This window comes from Martes martes (genome assembly GCF_963455335.1).
Source record: "Martes martes genome assembly, chromosome: 7".
NCBI lineage: Eukaryota > Metazoa > Chordata > Mammalia > Carnivora > Mustelidae > Martes > Martes martes.
In genome coordinates, this window is record NC_137894.1 from 39,663,710 (window position 1) to 39,689,484 (window position 25,775).

General features: G+C 37.2%; 1 protein-coding gene across 1 annotated transcript in view; it reads left to right on the forward strand.

The window, feature by feature from the left end:
- MINDY2 (MINDY lysine 48 deubiquitinase 2) overlaps positions 1-25,775 on the forward strand; it is a 73,180-nt gene that overhangs the window by 15,236 nt on the left and 32,169 nt on the right. Inside the window, exons 2-4 of the mRNA XM_080808174.1 lie at positions 2,136-2,193; positions 15,791-15,855; positions 20,919-21,077. Coding sequence (XP_080664300.1) covers positions 2,136-2,193; positions 15,791-15,855; positions 20,919-21,077 — 282 coding nt within the window. The remainder of the gene's footprint in view (positions 1-2,135; positions 2,194-15,790; positions 15,856-20,918; positions 21,078-25,775) is intronic.

The window sequence follows — 25,775 nt, forward strand, 5'->3', positions numbered from 1 at the left end:
TCATAAGCATTAATTGTCAGGTATGCTCTCAAAGGGTATCAGAATGTTCTGTTTTACAGAGATCTGTTTTAGAACTTATTTTATTCATCGATTAAAACAAAATATTGTGACATGCTATTACCACATTTGCTAACGTAAACACCCAGAGCACCTTTTTCAACCCTTGGAGGAATTGTTGGAAAAATTGATGATTTAAATGATTTCCTTGGTTGAATAGAAAATAATTCCAAAAAATAACCCCCGGAGAATTTTAATTTTCTTTTTTAGGATTTTATTTATTTATTTATTTATTAAGATTTTATTTATTTATTTGACAGAGATCACAAGCAGGCAGAGAGGGAAGTGGGGGCGGGGGAAGCAGGCTCCCAGCTAAGCAGAGAGCCCGATGTGGGGCTCAATCCCAGAACCCTGGGATCATGACCTGAGCTGAAGGCAGAGGCTTTATTTAACCCACCGAGCCACCCAGGTGCCCCTAAGATTTCATTTATTTATTTGACAGAGAGAGAGATAGAGAGTGAGAGAGGGAATACAAGCAGAAGGCGTGGGAGAGGGAGAAGTAGACCTCCTGCTCTAGCAGGGAGCCCGATGAGAGACTCAATCCCAGGAACCTGGGATCTTGACCTGAGCAGAAGGCAGACACCCAATGACTGAGCCACCAATGTGCCCCCTGGAGAATTTTAAATTCTATTACTGTCCTCCTGTCATTGATATTTAATTACTTTGTTTGAGTTTCCATCCTATAGTATTTATTTTTCTTCTATCCTATGAATATACCACAGAGTATGCTTTTGAATAAGTTAAAATATTTATAGTCATTGGCTGTAATATTTGTGTAACTCATCTGGCAATTCAATTGAAATGTTAATGTAAACTAATGTATTACAGCTCAATTGACTTTAGAAACTTAAATATGATTTTAATTATGTATCTAGTTTTAACCTTTTTATTGTAAACTATAACACACAGAATACATAAAACAGAGATGTATAGTTTGACAAGTTATTATAAAGTAAATGTCAGTGGAACTACCATGCAAGTCAAGAAATAGAGCATTGCTAGCATCCTTTTTTTTTTTTTTTTAAGATTTATTTATTTGAGAGAGAAAGAGAGGCAGAGTGAGCAAGTGAGCATAGCGGGAGGTAGAGGGGAAGAGAGAATCTCAGGCTGAGCACAGAGCCTGAACGCGGGGTCCGATCCCACAACTCTGAGATGAAGACCTTAGCTGAAACTAAGAGTCAGACACTCAACCAACTGAGCCCCTGGGTGCCCCACAGAAGGCTCTTATATGTCTCTTTCCAACTATAACTCCTTCCCTTACCCCTAGGGCTAACCATATTCTGATTTTTATAGTATCCATTTCCTTACTTTTCTTTATAATTTTATCACCATTTGTGCAGCTGTAAACAATATAGTTCAATTTTGCCTGCTTTTAAACTTTGCAAGTGGAATCATACAGTGTGAATTCTTCAGTATATGACTAATTTTTTTTTTTTTTAAGATTTTATTTATTTGAGAGAGAGCATGAACAGGGATAGGGGCAGAGGGGGAGGGAGAAGCAGACTTCCCACTAAGCAGGGAGCCCAAAGTGGGGCTCAATTCCAGGATTCTGGGATCATGACCCCAGCTAAGAGCAGATGCTTAACATCTGAGCCACACAGGTGCTCCTGACTAATACTTTAATACTGTATTCATTATAGTCATTCAATAAAAATGGCCAAGGTAAACTGAAGTAATGGGGTATTGAGCCATGTTCAAACCTGTCTTCAGTAAAACTGCTCCATGGGTGACCTGTCACATGTTTTTGACTCTTCCTGCCCTTCAACTGCTCTGTCATGTAGGACATTGTTGGAGGTGCCTAGTGACAATTGTAGTGGGTGATGAAAGGGGTAGCACTTGGTTTTGAAAACAGATTTCTCATTGTCTCTGTGAGATCTTACATCACCCTGTAAATTTTATGGTGATAAGATTGACTTTGTCATATTTTATAAAGAGTAATCATAAAGATTTAATAACAAATATTAATGTCTATGTATAATAGATACATATGTACACATACATACTTATGTTTCTGACTGAAGAAACACTTTAATTACCTAAAACATTTGATTTTATAGAAAAAATACTTTGTTTTTCAGGTGAAACTTCCACCGATGATGGAAATCATAACTGCTGAACAGCTGATGGAATATTTAGGTTAGTGTTGCAAAGTGGATGATTTTATATCTCTTTGAAAATGAAGTCTCCAAAGCAGTATATTACCAAATTGCATTTTTCTGAAGTGCTATTATATAATCTAGTTTAAAATTATAATTTTGAATCTCGTAATTAAAAATTTGTGTCAGCATGTTACTGTTCTTGGGTGTTAAACCTTTCTGAGGGCTTTTTCTAACCAGTGTTAAAATTCTGTAATATAAATAAGGAGACTGGTAACTTCCAGAAAAGAACAAGATACATATTAATTCCTAATAGATTGCAGAATGGGAAGTGGTACAGAAATTCTGACATTGCATGTGGAGAGTGTTAAAAAAAATACTGAGTAGACTTGAATTAAAGACCCAGGAGGTGACTTAGAACATCACTATCCAAAGTATGATTCATAGACCCATACCGGTTGATGAAGTGTTAGTACCAATCTGCAGTGATATAGGGGTTTGTGCCAAAATGTAAGACATTTACATAAGCACACTGTTTAGTTCATCTGAAGTTTTTCATAGCAAAATTTTCTTGATGAAGGAGGCAGTGTCTTAAGTTGCAGTTTGTTTGCAGACCAGCTGCTTTCAGTAGAACTTGTTTACAGAACAGGTAGCTGCATATCACACTGAAGTCTCTTATAGTTTAGCAAATAGGAATTTACATATTTATACTGTTACCAAATAGGAAATCTTAATCCACATTCTTAGTTTTTTTTAGTAATTAAATGTTTATTTTAAGAAAAATTTTAAAAAAATTTTTGGTTGGCTGATTAATTTGTCTATGCCATTCCAGACTATAAGCTAGTTGATTTTTAATGAAATATAGGCTTAGTGAAGTAATGGAGATTGTAGCTTTTGGAAGACCCTTTTCTTTATGTAATTACTATCATTTAATCCTATTCACTAGTTAGGGAAATCTCATAGTGAAGGGTAGATTACTTTGAATACCCATATATCTGGAAATAGAATTTCTATTTATACCTATTTTAGTCTAGCTTAGTGATTCTTAAACTTTGTGACTTCTAAATTATGTTTTGTAATTGGGATCATAATTGGGAATTATGTTTCATGGGGAAAGCTAAAATATGCTTGATGCTTTTGATGAATAGCCAGTATGACTTCCAAGAAGTGTGCAAAGGAGATCACATTTGAGAGGTAATGGGGTCAAGTCATATATGGCCCTGTAGGCTATTTTTTTTAAGATTTGTATTTATTTATTTGACAGACAGAGATCACAAGTAGGCAGGGAGGCAGGCTGCCCACTGAGCAGAGAGCCCGATGCAGGGCTCCATCCCAGGACCCTGGGATCATGACCTGAGCTGAAGGCAGACGCTTTACCCTAATGAGACACCCAGGTGCCCTGGCCCTGTAGGCTGTTATAGCAACTTGTCATGTTTGCTGTGAGTGAGCTTGGAAGCCATTAGAGGATTTTGAATAGAAGACTGATGTGATCTGATTTTGAGTGTAACAAGAATTCTCTGGCTGAAACTAGAATTTAGGTAGGAAAGGACAAGCAGGGATATCAGGAAGCTATTACAACAAAAGATGCTATTATAACCGGCAAAAGATGGTGGCGGCTTCAAACGAAGTAGTAGAAGTGGAGTTTGTAAAATGTAGCAGATTCTGGATATAGAGCTGACAGAATTTGCTGATCAGTTGAATGTAGAGTGAGAGTGGTTCACTCCATGGTTTTTGGCATGCACAACTGGAAGGACGGTGTTAACATCAGCTGAAACAGGAAAAAAAAATGGAAGGAACATGTTTAGGGAGAAATAACAGGATTTTGGTTTTGGGATGTTTATTGACATCCAAGTGGAAATTTAAGGGTGGCAGTTGGATATATAAATCTGGAGTTCAGAGGAGAGGTCTGTATCAGTGCTATACAATATAAATTTCTGTGATGATAGAAATGTTCAGTATCTCTGCTATCTAGTTTGGTAGCTACCAGCCCCATGTGGCTGTTGAACTCTTAACATATAGCTAATGTGCCTGGGGACCTGAATACTAAATTTAATTTTTTTTCTTTAAGATTTTTTTTTTAATTTATTTGATAGACAGAGATCACAAGCAGACAGAGAGGCAGGCAGAGAGAGAGGAAGGGAAGCAGGCTCCCTGCCAAGCAGAGAACCCGATGCAGGGCTCGATCCCAGGACCCTGGGATCATGACCTGAGCCAAAGGCAGAGGCTTTAACCCACTGAGCCACCCAGGCGCCCCACTAAATTTAGTTTTAATTAATTAAAATTATGTAGCCATATGTTGCTATTGGATAATGTATTGGGCAGTGCAGATCTAGCCTATAAATATACATTTGGGAGCAGACAACATATATAAATGGTAGACTGAGTGAAATCACAATGAGAATGAATGTAGACAGGGAAGGTAAGAGATCAGTGGACTGAGTATGAGACATGCCAGTGATAAGAAGTTGTGGGAGAAGGGGGGCTCCTGGGAGGCTCAATCCCAGGACCCTGAGATCATGACCTGAGCCGAAGGCAGAGGCTTTAACCCACTGAGCCACCCAGGCACTCCCCCGTGCATGAGTTTTAAAACTGAGGAGTTTTAGGGAAGAGGAAGGAGAGAATAACAATATGACAATAAGGACATATGACTATGACAATAAGGAGAGAATGACAATATGACAACAATGACTGCTCCACCTTTAGGCTTACTTGTAAAGAAGCATGAGAAAGAACTTTCACTTGAGAAGGCTGCAGTATCAATAAGGCAGAGCCAAATTTCATTCAGGCACAAAGGTGAAGAAAACAGTAAGAGAAGAAAATACCTGGAAGATTTTGCTGGTTCCAGAGGACACAAAAATTCAAGATAACAATTTAGGAGTCATCAGTATAAAAATGGCATTTAGGTCTGTGGAAATTGATGAGAGCATTAAGAGAGAGCATAAAGAGAGAAGAGAAGAGGGTCAGGATTGTCCCATTAAGTTTCCCAGCATGGAGAGATGGGGTAAAGCAGTGCTTCTCAATCTTTTTTAAATTATTGCCCCCTAAGGAGCCTTTGTAGACATTTTGTCCTAATCACCCACTCCAGGAAATTTTATCTTTTATCTTTTTTTTTTAATTAGTATTCTTTTTTTAAAAAGATTTTTTTATTTATTTGACAGAGAGAGACACAGTGAGAGGGAACACAAGCAGGGGATGTGGGAGAGGGAGAAGCAGGCTTCCCACTGGCAGGGAGCCATATGGTGGTCGATCCCAGGACCCTGGGATCATGACCTGAGCTGAAGGCAGACACTTAATGACTGAGCCACCCAGGCACCACCACCACCCCCCAGGAAAATTTAATACCACAGACATACTGTATGTTTCTTCATGTACTGTGCCCTTTGAAGGCCACAAACCATTATACTAGCTAAAATATTTTTGGCCTCTCCCCCAGGGAATCAGTTTTTGTCCTCCTGGGGGCAACATGGCCTCTGCTGAAATGCATGGGGTAGACAGAGAAGAGAAGTAGCCTGTAAGGTAGGAAAGAGCCAGGAGAGCGTGGTATAATGAAGCCAAGAGAAGGAGAGGGGGTGTAGAATACTGGAGAGTACTCTCCATGTAATTTAGCGACATGGAGGCTATTATGATCTTTATAGAAACAATGTCAGTACAGTGATGGGATGGAAATGGAGTGGTGAATTGAAGAGCATTTTAAGGGGTGACTAAGTGGAGACCTCAGGGGCAGATAACTTTTGAGAAATTTGGCAGCAATGGGTGTAAGAAGTAGGTGAGAAGTAGGAAAAGGTTTAATAGAGAACATATGACTTGTACTGGGTTTTAAGTGTAGTTAAAAATCTAACCCCTTGTGGGGCGCTTGGGTGGCTCAGTGGGTTAAAGCCTCTGCCTTCGGCTCAGGTCATGATCCCAGGGTCCTGGGATCGAGCCCCGCATCGGGCTCTTGGCTCCGTGGAGAGCCTGCTTTCTCCTCTCTCTCTGCCTGCCTCTCTGCCTACTTGTGATCTCTGTCTGTCAAATAAATCAATAAAATCTTTAAAAAAAAAATCTAACCCCTTGTAAAGAAGAAAAACAATGTTACAAGGTTAGGTGGAAACTATTTTAAGTTCAAGCTAGAGGTGAAAATATATAAAACATATTTGGAGGAGTGGTGAATGAATACAATTTGATTGTATCATTAGGATGGAGATTGGATTAGGTGGGCTTACAGCTAAAACTGTGGAGTCTTGGGAGCCAGGTTGAGGAATTTGGGTTTACTATAATAGGCCATTTAATCTATTTTAGTTTCTTAAGTGCAGTAAATAATATGTTAAGTGTAGTTTTTAAGATGGTATTAAGAGTTTTGTACTGTTGAAATTATAATATTTTTACTATACTGGGCTAAATAAATTACTTAAATTAATTTCACCTATTTTTACTTTTTTCAGTGTGGCTGCTCAAAATATAAAGTTACTTATGGGCTTCCATTTGTGGCTTGCATTGTATTTCTCTTGGACAGTGTTAACCTAAACTACACTGCTATTCCACAGTTTCTAACTTCATTCTGGCTCTGCTCTCTGTACTGTCATAGGTTGATGCCATTTACCTAACCTCCTCCCTGAAAGACTCATATACTCAAAAGTATCCTTCTTCCCCTTTACCTCTGAAAAGTATTTTTTATATAATATTTGGAATCCTCACTACTTGTCTTTTTCTCTTTTATTTTTCTTATCCAGCAAATATTGACTGAGCTCATACGGTGGGCAAGTTATTTGGAGGTGTGAACAATGCAGTGAATGTGGCGGCATAAGTGTGTTCTACTATGGAAGTGGGGTGTTTTTTTTTTAAAGGATTTTCTTTATTTATTTGTCAGAGCGAGAGAGCACAAGCAGGCAGAGCAGCAGAGGAAGAGGGAGAAGCAGGCTCCCCACTAAGCAGGGAGCCCGATTCGGGGCTCGATCCCAGGACCCTGGGATCATGACCTGAGCTGAAGGCAGTCGCTTAACCAACTGAGCCACCCAGGTGCTTCTCTACTATGAAAGTTTTAACATGTTAGTTTCCTTGGGAGAAAATTATTAGCATGTCTTTGTATAATTTGTAGCTAGCAAAGCCGTGAGGAAGCAGGACATTGATTAGAGAATTTTAATAGGGAAAAAGAAAAATTGAGGAAGAAATACCTAAATCTGGGGTACCTAAGAGGTTTGGAAGTCCTGGGTTAGGGGGACTCAACTACTAGAGGCAGCATGAAAGTAATTATGATCCTAATGGGAGGTGGGGCAGAAGTAAGCAAGAATGAGTTGAGAAAAGGGATTCTGAAGACCCTGCCTTGCCAAAAGTAAACTTTATTCGAGACCAACCCTGCCAGAACAAACTGTTTAATTTTCTAAGCTATTTGGATTTTCTCCTCTCGAGATTACTTCAGTTCTCTGGAGGAACCAGAGATGCTTTTGAATTAATAAGCAAATGCTAGTAGAAAGATTGTAAGACAAATCATTATTTGCTTTCCTAGCACTAGCTTAGAGGCCACAGGGAATGGGAATTTTGATTGGCAAAGGTTATAGGAGGAGAAAATTTTAATTTGAAAATTTCTGTTACTAGAGTATTAGAGCAGGGCCAAACATGGACATGGCCTGTTGGAGGGTTTTGGCATTGAGAAAGGAACTTTTGCAAGCGAGGATCCATGGGAAGTACTGGGAGGTTTAATACTGGGGAATAAGTATAGGTGGAAGGCAGAATGTGGGTGGGAAGATAATGTAAAGAAGCACAACACAAGTGGGAATCATACTATGACTTTAACTATCCATAATGGTTTGTATGATGATGACTAAGGAAAATAGTTGTTCAGATGGTGGTGTTGTCTGACATTTATTTATTTATTTATTTATTTATTTATTTATTTATTTTAAGATTTTATTTATTTATTTGAGAGAGAGAGACAGTGAGAGAGAGCATGAGCGAGGAGAAGGTCAGAGGGAGAAGCAGACTCCCCATGGAGCTGGGAGCCCGATGTGGGACTCGATCCCGGGACTCCGGGATCATGACCCGAGCCGAAGGCAGTCATTCAACCAACTGAGCCACCCAGGCGTCCCTATTTATTTATTTTTTAAGATTTTATTTATTTATTTGACAGAAAGGAGATCACAAGTAGGCAGAAAGGCAGGCAGAGAGAGGGGGATGGGAAGCAGGCTCCCCGCCAAGCAGAGAGCCCAATTCGGGGCTCGATCCCAAGACCCTGGGATCATGACCTGAGTCGAAAGCAGAGGCTTTAACCCACTGAGCCACCCAGGCGCCCCGTTGTCTGACTTTTAAAAAGATAATTTATTTTATCTTTTTTTTTTTTTTAAATTTTTTATTTATTTGTTAGAGAGAGAGCGAGCGAGCACAGGCAGACAGAGTGGTAGGCAGAGGCAGAGGGAGAAGCAGGCTCCCCGCGGAGCAAGGAGCCTGATGTGGGACTCGATCCCAGGACGCTGGGATCATGACCTGAGCCGAAGGCAGCTGCTTAACCAACTGAGCCACCCAGGCGTCCCAATTTATTTTATCTTTACATACAAATACCATATAGGGAGGTCACTGTTGAAGCATTTTATTTTTTTATTTTTTTTATTTTTAAAGATTTTATTTATTTATTTGACAGAGAGAGAGACAGATCACAAGTAGACAGAGAGGCAGGCAGAGGAATAGGGGGGAAGCAGGCTCCCTGCTGAGCAGAGAGCCAGATGCGGGGCTCGATCCCAGGACCCTGGGACCATGACCTGAGCCGAAGGCAGAGGCCTTAACCCACTGAGCCACCCAGGCGCCCCTGTTGAAGCATTTTAATTTTGCCCAGAGTTGACCTGTCTTCTCTTTTCCTAATGCTCACTTGGGATAAGCTAACTATTACCAAACCCTATCTTCAAGTTTTTGGCCTAGTGTAACTGTCAGATGTTTCTTGATATCTATTTGTCTGGAATGTCCCATTAGTAGCAAAGTCTTATGGGTTCTTTTTCTGAAATTCTTTCCTCTCTCTGTATACTTCAAAATGTGAATTTATTACAAATTCTGTTGTTTCCTCTCCCCTTCAAATTGGCCTACATAACAGTGTTATTTTCCTAAAGCATCAGTTTCATACTTCACTTATCTACTGATAAAAGTAAAGATCCCTTATGATCTTTGACAAGCAGCTAGCCTTATCAACATACTATTTATGATTTTCTATTATCTGATCCAGTTTACTTGTCCAGTCATATTTCCCACCACTCTATGACATAAATCTTTGTTTTTTTAATAAATAGCATCATCTCTGCCTTTCCTTTCTCTTTTTAAAAATTTTAAAGATTTTTTTCTTTTCCTTTTTTTAAGATTTATTTATTTTAGAGAGAGTGTGTGTGCACAATGGTGGGAGGGGCAAAGGAAGAGGGGGAGAGAGAGAAAATCCTCAAGCAGATTCCCTGCTGAGTGTGGAGTTGAACAATGCTTGATCCCAGGACCCTGGGATCTTGACCTAAGCCAAAGTCCAGAGTCAGTTGCTTAACCAACTGACCCACCCAGGTACCCCTACACATAAATCTTATGTATAAACTTTCTTATGAGCTATCCCTATGGCACGGCGTTTCTTTCTTTCTTCCTTTCTTTTCTTTTCTTTTTCTTCCTTCCTTCCTTCCTTTCTTTCTTTCAAGATTTTATTTATTTACCTGTCAGAGAGAGACAGAGTGCACAGGCAGGCAGAGGGAGAGGGAGAAGCAGGCTCCCTGCTGAGCAAGGAGCCGGGTGTGGGACTCGATCCCAGGACCCCAGGATCACGACTTGAGCTGAAGGCAGATGCTTAACTGACTGAGCCACCCAGGCGTTCCTCTTTTTTTCTTCCTTCCTTCCTTCCTTTCTATTTTTCATCTGTCTTTCTTTCAAGATTTTATTTTTTTAAAGTAAATTAAAAATTTTTTTTAGATTTTGTTTTTAAGTAACCTTTATACCCAACGTGGGCCGGAACTCACAACCCTGAGATCAAGAGTTTGCATGCTCTACTGACTGAGCTAGCCAGGCACCCCATGGCATGTTTCTTTTACGTGTTTTTCCGTCACTCTTTCTCCTTCAAAGAATGCTTTTTGCCTCACATCCTTTCCAAGTTCTGCCCCTTTTTTGTGAATCCAGTTTAGACATGACCCCCTCCAAAGGATATTTCTAGATGCTATAGGCTTTATCAATATCTCTTTTCACAAAATCAATTGGTACTTCAGACATTTATCACATGTTTTACTCTATTATACTTTACATCATCTCATTCTGTTTCTTGTATGTTCTTTTCCCAGCCAAATTATTGGTTTTTTAAGAGAAACATGTATTTCCTAATAATTGTTTTAGCCTATTATTAAATACTCATAATGGACTCTCTAGACTCCCAATAAATACTTTTTGATTGTAATAGTATTGTTTTCATTTGTTTTGTTTTTGTTTTGTTTTGTTTTGTTTTTTTAGAGGGAGAGAGAGAATCTTAAGCAGGCTCCATGCCTAGTGCAGAGCCCAACATGGGGGTATATCTCATAACCCTAAGATCATGATCTGAGCCAAAATCAAGAGTCAGATGCTTAACTAACTGAGCCCCTGAAATAGTATTGTTGACTAAATTCAGATATAAAGGTTAGATAAGCTAGATAAAACAACACTCTTAAGAGATGATTTATTTACTTAAAAAAAAAAAAGAGATGATTTCTTTAGATAAATCTCCTTTAGAAACTCAAACTTCAGGGACACCTGGCTGGCTCAGTCAGTTGAGCATCTGCCTTCAGCTCAGGTCATGATCCCAGGGTCCTGAGATCAAGTCCTGTATTGGCTCCTTGTTCAGTGGGGAGCCTGCTTCTCCATCTGCCTGCCACTCCCCTTGTCTATGCTCCCTCTCTGACAAATAAAATCTTTGCAAAAAAGAAAATAGAGACTCAAACTTAGTCTTCTAAAAATACAGATATCTATTGCTGTATAACACATCACCCCAAAATTTACTGGTTTAATAATGAACATTTATTATCTAATGGTGTCTGTACATCAAGAATCTAGGTATGGCTTAGCTAAGTGATTGGCTCAAGGTCTCTCATGAGGCTGCAGTCAGGGTGTCAGCTGGGACTGCAGTCTCATGCCCAGGCCCAACTCAGGAGGATCTCCTTTAAGGTTATTCACATGGTTGTTGGCAGGATTGAGTTCCTCATAAATTGTTGGACTGAGTCCTCAGTTCCTCACTAACCATAGCCAGAGTTCTTTAGTTCTGTGTGATGCAGGCCTCTCGGTAAGGCAGTTTAGAGAACATGGCATCTGGCCTTCCTCAGAGTAAGCACTTGGGAGAGCATCATTACAAAAGCGGCAATATTCTGTATTCTAATTTCAGAAGTGATATTTCATTATTTATGCCATTTTTTTTGTATTCACCAGAAGTGAATTAATAAGTCCAATTCATACTCAAGGGAAGGGGATTATACAACAATGCAAATACCAGAAGACAGGAATTCTTGAGGTAATTCTAAAAGTAAGCTCCACACCCAGCAAGGAGCCCCATGTGGGGCTTGAACTCATGCCGCTGAGATCAAGATCTGAGCTAAGATCAAGAGATGGACACCTAACCAACTGAGCCACCCAGGAGTCCCTTTTGAGGTCCATCTAAGAAGCTGCCTACCTTAGCCAGGCTAATTCTCTTGCGCAGAAATCTTTTCTGGGCTCAGGAAAAGAGAAGTTGTGTGTTTGAGTCTTTCATAATAATTATTCTACTCTTAGCATTTAAGTTTTATCTATGGTAGCATATTCAGGTTCATTTAATATTGAATTCTAGAATGTTCTGCATCTTGACTTCACTAAGGTTTTAGTGAGGAGAGCAAATACAGTCTTTTATCATGGTAAATACAGAACCTAAATATAACATACAAGTATAGTAATTATGTTCTCAGTTATTTGAATAAATGGTATATAGAATTTACTTAAAGCATAGTTTTTAGTTAAATGCTATATGAAAGCCTCAACATACTAATATATAATGTGTTGTATATGGAGAGGACTCAAAAATGTTAAGTAGACTTGCTTATACATTTTTATGTATTAGTTAATTTAGTGCTTTGGGATATGGAATAAAATCATTACTGGTTAGATTTTGATATCTTAAAGTTCTAATTAAGAGCATACACAGGGGGCACCTGGGTGGCTCAGTCAGTTGGGTGTCTGCCTTTGGCTCAGGTCATGACCCCAGGGTCCTGGGATCAAGCCCCACCTCAGACTCCTGGCTCAGTGGGGGGTGTGCTGCTCCTTTTCCCTTCGTGCTGCCCCACTCATGCTCCTCTTAAATAAATAAATAAAATCTTAAAAAAAAAAAAAGCACACACACAAAACACAAGTAATATATTGATGTTCATAGGAAGCTTTGGTTATCAGAGATTCTTGATGTTATGGGAAAGCTCTTGTTGAAAAGCTTAAGAGAATACTTGATGCAGTCTTTAGAGGTTTATTTTATTTTATTTTTTAAGAGTTTATTTTTATTTATTTGACAGAGAGATCACAAGTAGGCAGAGAGGCAGACAGAGAGAGAGGGGGAAGCAGGCTCCCCGCTGAGCAGTGAGCCCGATGCGGAACTCGATCCCAGGACCCTGGGATCATGACCTGAGCCGAAGGCAGAGGCTTTAACCCACTGAGCCACCCAGGTGCCCCTAGAAGTTTATTTTAAATTAGAAAAATTAAAACAATTTTGGGTGCCTGGCTGGCTCAGTCCATAGAGGATGCAACTCTTGATCTCTGGGTTGTGAGTTCAAGCCCCACATTGAATGTAGAGATTATTTAAAAATAAAATCTTCAAAAAAAAAACCAAAACCCGTACAGTTTTATCAAGTTAGTAATTTGGGAGGCTAGGTAGAAGTTCGTTCCATATATCACTATTCATATCAAAATAAGTTCCAGATAAATAAGATTTAAACATTAAAAAAGGTAAACATAAAATTACATGAAGAAAGCACGTGTGAATGTTTGTATATGCTTAAGAGGTAAAGCTCTTTCTAAACATGACATCCTACCAGAAGTTATTAATAGAAGAATTTTACTTTATTAAAACTAAATATTTCTGGGGCACCTGGGTGGCTTATTGGTTAAGCGTCTGCCTTCAGCTCAGGACATGATCCCAGGGGTCCTGGGATTGAGCCTCTCATAGGGCTCCCTGCTCAGTGGGGAGTCTGCTTCTCCCTCTGCCTCCACCCTCCCTTACTTGTGCTATGGCACACTGTCGCTCGCTCACTCACAAATAAATAAAATCTTTCAAAAAATTAAATATTTCTCTCTGTTAAAAAAATAGACATAAAGCATCACCATAAAGTCAGAATACAAAATAGGGGAAAAAATATTTACCACACAATATAACAGGAAGTGTTCTAATTCTTTTAACTGAAGAAGAGTTTTACAGAAATAGACCCATAAATATAGAGAAAAAACTGGTAGTTGCCAGAGGGGAAGTGCATGAGGAGATGGGCAAAATGGGTGAAGGGGAGTAGGAAAGTATAGGCTTCCAGTTATGGAATAGATAAGTCATGGGGATGAAAGTTACAGCATAGGAAATATAGTCAATGATGATGTAATAGTGCTGTATGATGACAGATGGTAGCTACACTTGTGAGCATAGCATAACATATAGGGTAGTTGAGTCACTATCTTTTATATCTGAAGCTAATATAACATTGTGTATCAACTATACTTCCATTAAGGAGCGCCTGGGTGGCTCAGTCGTTAAGCATCTGCCTTCGGCTCAGGTCATTATCCCAGGATCCTGAGATCGAGCCCTGCATCAGTCTCCCTGCTCTGAAGGAGGCCTGCTTCTCCCTCTCCCTCTCTGTCTGCTTGTGTTCCCTCTCTTGTTATCTCTCTGTCAAATAAATAAATTCTTTTTTTTTTTTTAAGATTTTATTTATTTATTTGACCCAGAGAGAGGGAACACAGGTTGGCAGAGAGGCAGACCGAGACAGAGGGGGAAGCAGAGCAGAGAGGCTGATGCGGGGCTCAATTCCAGAACCCTGAGATCATGACCTGAGCTGAAGGCAAAGGCTTAACCCACTGAGCCACCCAGGTGCCCCGAATAAATAAATTCTTAAAAAAAAAATTTTTTTTTAAAAAGGAATTTTAAAAATCTTAAAGGCACCTAGATAGCTCAGTGCTCAGTGCTTCTCCCACTCTCTCTGCCCCTCCTCCTACCTGTGCTCGCTCTCTCTGTTTCTCTCTCTCTCTCAAATAGATGAGTAAAAATCTTTAATAAAAAAAGACCTTTTAAAAAAAAGGGGTGTGGGGTGCCTGGCTGGCTCAGTGAGTGGAGTGTGCAACTCTTGGTCTCTGGGTTCTGAGATTGAGCCCCATGTTGGGTGTAGAGCTTACTTAAAAATAAAATCTTTTAGAAAGCCATTTTACTAAAAAAAACTTTTATAGTTAAATAAGAAAAAATGATACCTGTACAGGCAGGCAATTAAAAGAAAAGTGTAGACTCAGTTAAGTGTCAGACTCTTGGTTTATGCTCAGGTGTTGATCTCACGGGTTGTGAAATCCAGCCCACCCCCCTCGGGCTTCCTGCTCAGGTTTGCTTGAAGATTCTCTCCCTCAGCCCCTCCTCCTACTTGCTGGCTCTCTCTTTCAAATAAATAAATCAATCTTGAAAAAAAAAAAAGGAAAGTATAGTTAATATATAATTAAAAAGGCAAAACATAGGGGCACCCAGGTGGCTCAGTCAGTTAAGCATCTGACTCTTGGTTTTGGCTCAGTTCATGATCTCATGGGTTGTGAGATCAAGTCCCATGTTGGGCTTCATGCTTAGTGCAGAGTCTGCTTGAGATTCTTTCCTCCACTCTCCCTCTCTGTTCCTTTCCCTGCTTTCATGTGCTCTTTCTTTCTCCAAAATAATCAATAAAATCTTTTAAAAAATAAAAAAGTAAAAAGCCAAAACATAGATAAAAAAGTTACAGCATATATTAAAATGGTGTTACATAGATTAAAAAGGTGCTACATATACTGAAAGTCATATATATATTAAAAAGATGATGAGAGGAAGGGTGATAACAAAAATACATATATTAAATACATATAAATACATATATACCAATTTTTCAAGTACAAAAAATATTTGTGTACTTCTTAGAATGGCAAGCATTTAAAACACTAATAACACCCATTCTTTTTTTTTTTAAATTTATTTGACAGAGCACAAGTGGGGAAGCAACAGGCAGAGGGAGAGGGGAAAAGCAGGCTTCCCTGTGGTGGAGGGAGCCTGATGCAGGGCTCAATCCCAGGACCCTGGGATCATGACCTGAGCCAAAGGCAGTTGTGTAACCAACTGAGCCACCCAGGTTACTCGATAACACACATGTTCTTGAAAAAGTAATGAGGTAGCAGTTTATATTGTTGATAGCAATGAGACTTGGTACAGTCTTTCAGAGCTTTATTGTAGTGACATGGAAAAATGCTCAAATATATTGTAAAGCGGAAGAAATAAGTTCAAAAGCATTTTAGTATGTACATTGAAAAAAAAATACTTGAGACTATAGCAAGTAGTTAACACCAAGTTTTCTCTGAGTAGAACTGGGGGTCAGTTTTGTGTCACTTATTTCTACAGTTTATAATTAAAATCATTACCTTTGTAATGAAAAAGTAATATTTTAAAAAGGCAACTTTACAATTTCTTTTTACAGGAGATTACATGCTTGATGCAAAGCCAAAAGAAATTTCAGAAATTCAACGTTTAAACTATGAGCAGGTAATAGACACAATTTTTGTTACATTAAAATGTGTAATTTTTAACTTATGGATGTATTCATGGGTCTCTGTCAGTGGCTTTGTAGGCATATTCATTTTCTTATTTTACAACCCTTTAAAAATGTAAAAACCATTCTTAGCTTCAGCCAGTTTTGGCCCACAGGCCATACTTTTCCGATCTCTGTTTTATATGAGCATATATACTATATGGAATGAAACATAGGTATCATTCTACAGATCTATGTAGAATGATAACCTGGTATTTTTCTTGAAAAATTAACTTTCAGGTGAATTTATCATTGATTCATCTTTCCTTGTTTCCTTTATATTTTATAATTAAGTTATATTTGAGAGGAAGTTGAGTAAATGATGTCTGTTGTGTGTCATTAGGACAAAATCTGTTCTTTTGTAGTTTCAATGTGTCCACATTTCTTGCATGCTTTTTTAGAGATTCTGTTCTGTAAAATAGGAGAAGCTCAAAACTATTGGACCAGGAAGAAAACAAGGGGAACTTCATTTTCTTCAGTATTCTTCTGTTTAACAGTAAAAGGCAAGAAGGAATCAGGTTCTTATAGTAGAAGGAAGTATCAGGGAAGAAATAGACATCTTTGGAACCCTTATATTTACTATTTAAAGCAACCTTTTTTACATGCTTTTACCAGTATCAAATTGGCAAAAAGGAAGCAAAACTCATTTCAGTATTGCAAAGTTTCTTGAATTTGAATGATGAGATAATCTAGTCCTAATAGAATTGAAAAGCCAAATGTAATGCATTGCTTCACTCTGTAAGGTAGGAAATCTTTAGCTAAAGCCAAATTGGTACGCTAAGTCATTTAAATTCTACTAGAGTTTGTAGCTTAAAGCAGTAATTCCAAATATTTTTCCCGTTAGAAAATCTTTTCAATTGAAATCTCATGCTAAGCTCTAATATAGAGACGCAGTAAATGATATTTTACAAGTATAAAGTGTAAGATTCAATTGACATTATTTATTTATGAAATTTATATCCTCTGTTATTGAAATTAGTGAGACTGGGGCACCTGGGTGGCTCGGTGGGTTAAGCATTTGCCTTTGGCTCAGTTCATGATCCTAGGGACCTGGGATTGAGCCCCGCACCGGTCTCCCTTCTCCACTGGGAAGCCTGCTTCTCCCTCTCCCACTCCCCCTGCTTGTGTTCCCTCTCTTGCTTGTGTCTCTCTCTGTCAAATAAATAAAATCTTAAAAAAAAAAAAAAAAAAGAAATTAGTGAGGCTGTTTTGCTTAGTACAAAAACTTGAAATTAGGACTTATAGGTGATAGTTGCAGTTTCATATCACCCTCAATATTTGTTTATTTTTGTTGCACAGTCTTCAGAAAATCTTGATTGATGAGTGTTTGCCAATGATATCAGCATTTTGTATGTTTTCTCAAGTCCATCTTGCAGTCTCAGGAAATACTTCCATTAAGGTGACCTAGACTCTTAGAAAATGATTGGAAGTAAAGTTTTGTTTCAAGTTGAAACAATATCTAACAACCACTTACATTTCTTAAGAGAAATACATGTCAGATGAAAAATATCCTGAATTTAAAATACACTCTTAAACTGTTTGTAAGCTATTACGATTACATTACCATTAGTTGTGAGAATAGGATGTACCAAGCTGATAAGGCTGAGTTTAAGCTGGTGTTTAATGTTCTACAGGTGTGATTAAATAATGTTCTTTTTTGTATAATTATATGTGAACAGAAATTTTTAAGCCTAAGTTTGAGAAAGACCAATGTAGAGCTGACATCTTCCTACTTAAAACTTCTTTGCTAGAAGTAGTAATATAAACAAAAAGCATATTTTTTCCCAGTTTTGTTTAATGATAGATACCCTGAAAACACCAGAAAGCCCTGTGTGTGTGTGTGTGCGCGTGTGTGTGTGTGTAAGACAGGTTTTTAAGTGACTGCAAATGTATTTTTAAAGTATGTTATATATTTAAATTAAAAATATTTTACTATGTCAGAAGTACCTTTGTGAAAAATTCTAAAAAACAGTTTAACCTCTGGCTTAAAGGAATCAGTAGTAATCCTTTCTTGTGATGTAAGCAACCATTCCAGCGATTTATATTTGATATTATTAACATCATAATTTGGGTTTAGGAACAAAATGGCAAAATACTTATCCTTTAGTTCTCTGTTTACAAGTGTTCATTTTTTATCAGTGTTATTAATATTTATGGAGATTATAAAATAGTGTCAATTTAGATATCTTAATACTACATAATTTTAAAGAAATATAGAAGATATATAATAAGTATAAGCATGAAAAAAAAAAGTATAAGCATGAGCCCAGGAGCTGTTAGAAATTATAAGAAAGTATAAGCAGGAGCCCAGGAGCTCTTAGAAATTATACCTACCCTAAAGGAAATTGGGTGACTGGCAATGAAGAATTTAAAAATTTAGAAGAAAAATCAGTAGCAGAACTATAATCCTTCAATAGCCCACTGTTACTATTTTTTCAGATTCATCATTCATTTGGCTTAGGAAAAGTTTTACAACACTGAAGGGAAAAAAATGTAAGCTGATTATTTTCAAGGGTTCAACTTTTGGGAAAATTAAAAAAATATATTGTTTTGGGGAATATAGTTATTTGTAAGAGGTGAAACTGATGAAGGCCACACTATATAACAATGTTATCCTATTATATCCTATTATATGTTATCCTATTATAAATTCTTTGATAAATTTAAAAGATTTGAGTAATTTCTACTGTAAGTCTGTATAGTCTCTTTGAATGGAGTTTTATGTTATTTGGTAAAACAGAATTTTGTTCTTATAACCTAAGTTTGTCTTCTTCAGATTTCAGAGAAAGTCCCTAGTTTTATTATAAAAGAATTTATTTCAGGTTCACCCTTTGTACTATAAGGCCCTCAGTAGGCTATAGTTCCCTCCTATTTTCTACTGTCAGTATGTAGCACAGTGTCTGATTAACAGTAGGGATTAAATAAAAATTATATTAAATTTTATATATTGGAGTCTTTTGTTTAATCAAACATATTCTCTGTAAGTATGACCATATTTAAATATTAAAATTAAATAAAATTAATAATTAATAGTTATTAAATAAAATTAAATTAAAATTAAATATTAAAAATGTTAAGAAAAACATGCTTTAAAGTAGTATTCATTACAGATTTATGTTACCATGTTTACAAAGAAAACAGATGTGGTCAGAATGACTTCTTAATTTGGGCAACAGGTCTTTGTATCTGTCTTTTTCTGTCTTCCTCTGACTTCATCTCCTACCACTTTCTACTTAATTTTGTTCTGGCCATTCAGGACTCCTTGCTGTTCCATGGACATAGTATGGAATCATTTCTGCCTCAGAGTTTTTGTGTGGAGTGCTTTTTGTCCCAGAACTTCACAAGACTCAGTATTTTGCTTTTGTTGATATTTAAGTGCCATTTTTAAAGAGCTCCCTCTGCCTTTTTAAAGCAGTTTACAGCAGAACTGAGTGGAAAAAACAGAGTTGCCATATACCTCCTGTCCCTCCCCGTCTCCCCATCCCACACATACGGATGTTCCCCTACTATCAATATCCATCTATCGATACATTTCTTATAATTGATGAATCTATACTGACTCATAATTATATCACCCAGAGTCCATAGTTCACATTAGGGTTTACTCTTGTTAAACATTCTGTGGGTTTTGAAAACGTATGATGACAAATGCCAACCACTGTAGTACCATACAGAATAGTTTCATTGCCCTAAAAAATCCTCTGTGTTCTGCCTATACACCTCTCCCTCCTCCTAATCCCTAGCAGTCCCTGATCTTTCTACTGCCTCCATTGTTTTGCCTTTCCCAGAATATCATTTGGACTCATACAGTATGTAGCCTTTTCAGGTTGGCTTCTTTCACTTAGCAATGTACATTTAAATTTTTTTTATGTCTTTTCAAGCTTCGTAGCTTGTTTCTTTTTCTTTTTAAATTGTGATTAAAAAACAATATAAAATGTAGGGGCGCCTGGGTGGCTCAGTTGGTTAAGTGTCTGCCTTTGGCTCGAGTCATGATCCCAATGTCCTGGAATCAATTGCCTGAGGTGGGCTCCTGGCTCAGTGGAGAGTCTGCTTCTTCCTCTCCCTCTGCCCTCCCCTGCTCATGCACTCTTCTCTCTCTCTTGCTCTCTCAAATAAATAAAATTTTTAAAAATATATAAAATTTAATCCCTTAACATTTTTAAGTGTATAGTTCAATAGTGTTAACTATATTCACATTGATAACAGATCTCTAGAACATTTTCGTCTTGTAAAACTGTAATTCTAAACCCATTGAACAGCTCCACAGCTTTTCCTTTGTCCATCCCCTGACAACCACCATTTACTTTCTGTTTCCAGGATTTTGACACTCTAGATATTTCATGTAAGTGGAATCATATAGTATTTGTCCTTTTGTGATTACTTATTTCACTCAGCATAATGTCCTCAAGTTTCATCCATATTGTAGCATGTAATAGAATTTCCTTTTCTTTTTTTAAGGCTGAATAATATTCCATTGTATGTATATACCACAGTGTCTCTCTCCATTTATCTGTCAGTGGACATTTGGGCTGTTTCCACTTCTTGACTATTATGAATAATGCTACAATGAACATGGGTGTGCAAGTATCTCTTCAAGATGTTATTTTCAATTCTTTTGGATATATGCCCAAAAGTGGGAGAGGTAATACTCTTTGATTAGAAACTTTGTCTTTGGTCTTTCCAGTCTAAAAGAGGTCCCTCATCCCTGTCAGTCTGTATGTCATTATCCTGTTCAATATTTCTTAAATACTTGACATTATATTGTATATATATTTGTCTCTTAGAATATTAGTTACATGAGATCAGGAACTTTGTTTTACTCACTGTTATCTCTTTAGAACTCAGATTAATGCCTAGTACATAATAGACACTTAATAATAAAAATTGGTTGAAGGGACAAATAAATTGGATAAAATGGAAAGTTAGAAGTAAATGTGCCTGCATTCAAGTATCTTTGCTGTTGTTGTCATTGTCGTTTGATTTTTCTCATCTTTACCTTTCTCCTTTCTATTTTCAGAATATGAGTGATGCTATGGCAATCTTGCACAAACTACAGACAGGCTTGGATGTAAACGTAAAATTCACTGGTGTTAGAGTATTTGAATATACACCGGAATGCATTGTATTTGATCTTCTTGATATTCCTTTATACCATGGGTGGTTAGTGGATCCACAGGTAAGTAGAAAATTTTAAATTATATAAACACAATGTAGTAAAATTTTATTCATTTGGAAATTTAATCTAGATTTATATTTTCTGATTGTTATTTATTTATCATTTATTTCTTTATGGGGAGAGACAATGTGTGAGCTGAAATCAAGAGCTGGACACTTAACCAACTGAACCATACAGGCATCCCTGTGATTGTTATATTTTTGTGCTTTTACCTGAAATTAGCCAAATTGTGAGGTTCAGGGGACTGTCCTCCAGACCGCTCAGTTTGTCCAAGACTTCTCACTATAACTTCAAGGAGTTAGGAGTCACCTACAAAGTTGAGTCCCCGTTCTCACCAGCACTTGTTATTATATGTTATTTGGAATATAGTCATACTAATAGGTATAAAATTGTATCTCATTGTGGATTTGTTTGTATTTCTTAGGAGAAATGTCTGCAGATCCCTTCCCCATTTTTAATTGGGCTATCTGTCTTTTTCTTACAGAGTTGCAAGAGTTCTTTATATATTCCAGGTGTAAGTCTCTTACTAGATGTATGGTTTTTAAGTATTTTCTACCATTCTGTGGATAATCTTTTCACTTTCTTGATGGTGTTCTTGAAGCCCAAAAGTTTTTAATTTTGATGATGTCCAATTGATCTCTTTTTTTTTCTTTTGTTGCTTCTACTTTTGGTGTCCTAAGAAGGCTTTGCCTAACTCAAAGTCACAAAGATTTACTCCTGTATCTTCTTCTAACAGTTTTATAAAGTTTTAGTGCTTATATTTAGGAGTGTGATCAATCATTTTTGAGTTAATCTTTGTATATAGTTTGATGAGGGATCCAATTTTATTCTTTTGTATGTGGATGTCTAGTTGTCCTAGTAGTATTTGTTGTAGTCTTTGTACAAGATTATTCTTTCCCCTCATTGAATTGTCTTGGCACTCAGACTGATCTTTGTAAAATAATAAAATAACCCTCCCCTTGATTCCTGTGCCCCCCTTCTTCTCTTAAAAACCTCCACTGTAACTCCAGTACAATACAAAATCTTTATTATGATATGCAGCATGACCTAAACTCTGCCTGTCTGTCTAACTTCACCTCTTATAATTCTCCCTTTTTTTTTCTTTTCTTTTTTTAAACTACTCTCTAGTAAAGTTAACTGCTCGCCTGTTCTTCAGACATGTCAAGTTCATTTCTATTTCAGATTTTTCTGCTGTCTGATTGCCTACTGTGGAACATTGTCTTACTACCCTAATACATTGTTCTCCCAGATCTTCACATTTCTGGTACCTCATTTTTCAGATCTCAGGTCAAATATCACCTTGTTAGACCCTTTCTGACAACTTGTTGAAGTTAGTCAGCCTCCTTTTCCCCAGCCATTTCCTCTCCCATGACCCTGTTTGATTTTCTTTACCACTTACCATTATTTGGAATGATTATTTACTTCTTTACTTGATTGACTCTCATCTCCCAGTAGAATGTTTTTTTTTTTAAAGATTTTATTTATTCATTTGACAGAGATCACAAGTAGGCAGAGAGGCAGGCAGAGAGAGAGGGGGAAGCAGGCTCCCTGCCGAGTAGAGAACCCGATGCGGGACTCGATCCCAGGACCCTGAGATCATGACCTGAGCCGAAGGCAGAGGCTTAACCCACTGAGCCACCCAGGTGCCCCCCCGAGTAGAATGTTTTAGGAGGGCTGGGCTCTGATATCTCATTGTTTAGAACAGTGGTTGGCACATAGTAGGTTCTTAGTAAATATTGATCAATGGCATGAATCATGTATACATGTCTCCATGTGTTAACTACAAGGACAGAGAGATCATAGTAGCAATAGTTTCTTCATCCCTGTCTGTTGGTAAAAGCAACTGGTAGTCTGGGCAAGGAAAGCATGGCTTACTATAAACAGGGCATCTGTATCTCTATTGGCATTCTGTCTCTGACAGTATCACTGAAAAAGCATTTTACATATCCAGGGTGAGCCATATCAGATCCTGGCAGATGACAATGCCAGGTTGTCTATGAGAATGAGCTGACAGCCTGAGGAACTTAAGCCTGAGTTCTTAAAAACTGTACTCAGATCATCTTTCTGATTGTCTGTGTAGAGCTGTATATTGTCTGGTAAATAGTTGAATTCATATGCTTAAAGAAAAACATATTCAAATGTAGAACTGAAATAGTTTGTCAGACTTTTCTGGTATACACAGTGGGTTTTCACACTCTTGGAAGGGGTGAGGGCAGTGCTTTATCTATTTTACTTATTTTGTGACAGGATGATTCTGCTGATGAGAAAGGAAAAAAAAAAGGCAAAGTTTGAAATCTATAGGTGTATATGAACTACCTCTCAGAACTGGTTAGTATTCTGATGATGTATTCTGCAAATGATTATCTTGCAAATAAATTTCAGCTGTTCTTTTGATGGCGGGCGCCAGAATTCAGCCACTGAGAGGATATTTCTCCATTATTAATTGATAATAACTCTTTAAAAGCAACATTGGAAGCCAGATAATGGTGGAAACGATATATTGAATGTACTGAAAAAAGACAAATGCTAACCTGTAATCCCATTCCCAGAAAAATTATATTTCATGAATGGAACAAAATCATTTTTGTAGATTAATTAAAGTAAGATTGCTTCTTGGGGTGCCTGGCTGGCTCAGTCAATAGAGCATATGACTTTTGATCTCAGGGTTGTAAGTTTGAGCCCCACACTGGGTGTAGAGATTACTTAAACATGTTTTTAACTCTAGAAAATTTAAAAAAAAAATTTCCTGGCAATAGACCAACATTAATGGAAATTCTAAACAAGATTTTAGAAGGAAGCAAAATGATCTCAGATGGAGGGAAAAGTGAATGAAGAGAAAAATAACAATAAATGTAAATGTAGACTATATCAAATAATAACACTGTCTTGGGGTTTTAAAAAAGAACATTAGCAAATACAAAAATAACATAAGTTGGGAGGAAGGTAAAGTATTCTAAGGGTCTAGAATTAATTGTTCAAGAAGAGAGTATCAACTTCTGACTTTGTGTAGGGGGTAGATGTTATAGTTTCTATAACTTCTTTGTCCAATGTGGTAGCCAAGTGTTGCTATTTAAATTTAATTAAAAATTTAGTTTCTGAGTTGCACTAGGTACATTTCAATTGTTCAATAGCCACATGTGGCTAGTGGATATCTTATTGAGCAACACAGATTTGGAATATTTCCATTATTACTGAATGTGCTGTCAGATAATGCTCTTTTAGAGTAACTATGAAAAGAATAGAAAACATAGTGGGTAACTTCTAGATTAGTAGAAAAGAGAAAAACTAATCTAAAAAAAGGAAGAAAGAAGAGGTAAAGGAATGTTGAACTGATGAGACAAAGAGAATAGATTTAATAAATTTAAGTATATAAATAATTATAGTAAGGGTAAATAGGACTAAATGCTCTAGTTAAAAGTGGTTCTGAGGCTGGATTAAAATATCTGTATTTATTGTTCACAAGAGATAGAAAAAACAAAGATTACAAATAAAGAGAGGGAAAAAAAGATGCCATACAACTGCTTAATGTTTAATTTGCCAAGGAGATATAATTATGTTAAATTTGTATGTGCCTGGAGATACCTAGAAAGTAAATACCTGACTGATTGCTCATTCTCTGAACCCATGGGAACTGTCACAAAGAATAAAGGTCAGTTTTTTACTACAAAAAAACAAAATTTGTATGCATCTAATCCTATAATCTCAAAGTACATAAAGCAAAATTTAACAGAATTATAAAAAGAAATACATTACCACGCTGGACTATGTTATATCTTTCTCTGTAACTGATAGGAGCAGAAAACAAAACCTAATGAATGTTATATTTTTTTAAAAAATTAATAAACTTGTTTTAATAATTCCAGGTTTACAGGAAATTTGCAAAGATGTTAACAGAGAGTTCCTGCGTACTTTTCATCCCATTTCTTTTAATCTTATATGACCTTGGTACACATATCAAAACTTAATATTGGTACATTACTATTAGCTATATTAGAGTCTTCATTCACACTTCACCAGTTCATTCTTTTAAAGTTTTTATGTAAGTTCCAGTTAACATACAATATAATATTAATTTCAGGTGTATAATATATTAATTCAACACTTCCACACATCACCTGGTGCTCATCACGACATGTGTACTCTAAAATCCCCATCATCTTTCTCACCAATCCCCCCACCCACGTCTCTCTGGTAACCATCAGTTTGTTCTCTACAGTTAAGAGTCTGTGTCTTGGTTTGCTTCCTCCTTTTTTTTCCCCCTTTGCTTATTTGTTTAATTTTTTAAATTCCACATGAGTGAAATCATATGGTATTTGTCTTTCTCTGACTGGCTTATTTCACTTAGCATAATACTCTGTAGCTCCACCTCTGTCATTGCAAATGCCAAGGTTTCATTCTTTTTTATGGCTGAGTAATATTCCTGCGCGTGTGTGTATACCACATCTTCTTTATCTGTTCATCAGTTGATGGACATTTGGGCCTTTCCATAACTTGGCTATTGTAGATAATGCTGCTATCAACATTGGGGTGTGTGTATCCCTTTGAATTAGTATTTTTGTATTCTTTGGGTGAATACCTAGTAGTGCTTTGGCTGAGCCACCCAGGCACCCCGATAGTTCTGTTTTTAACTTCTGCAGGAACCTCCATACTGTTTCCCAGAGCAACTGCACCAGTTTGCATTCCCAACAAACAGTGCAA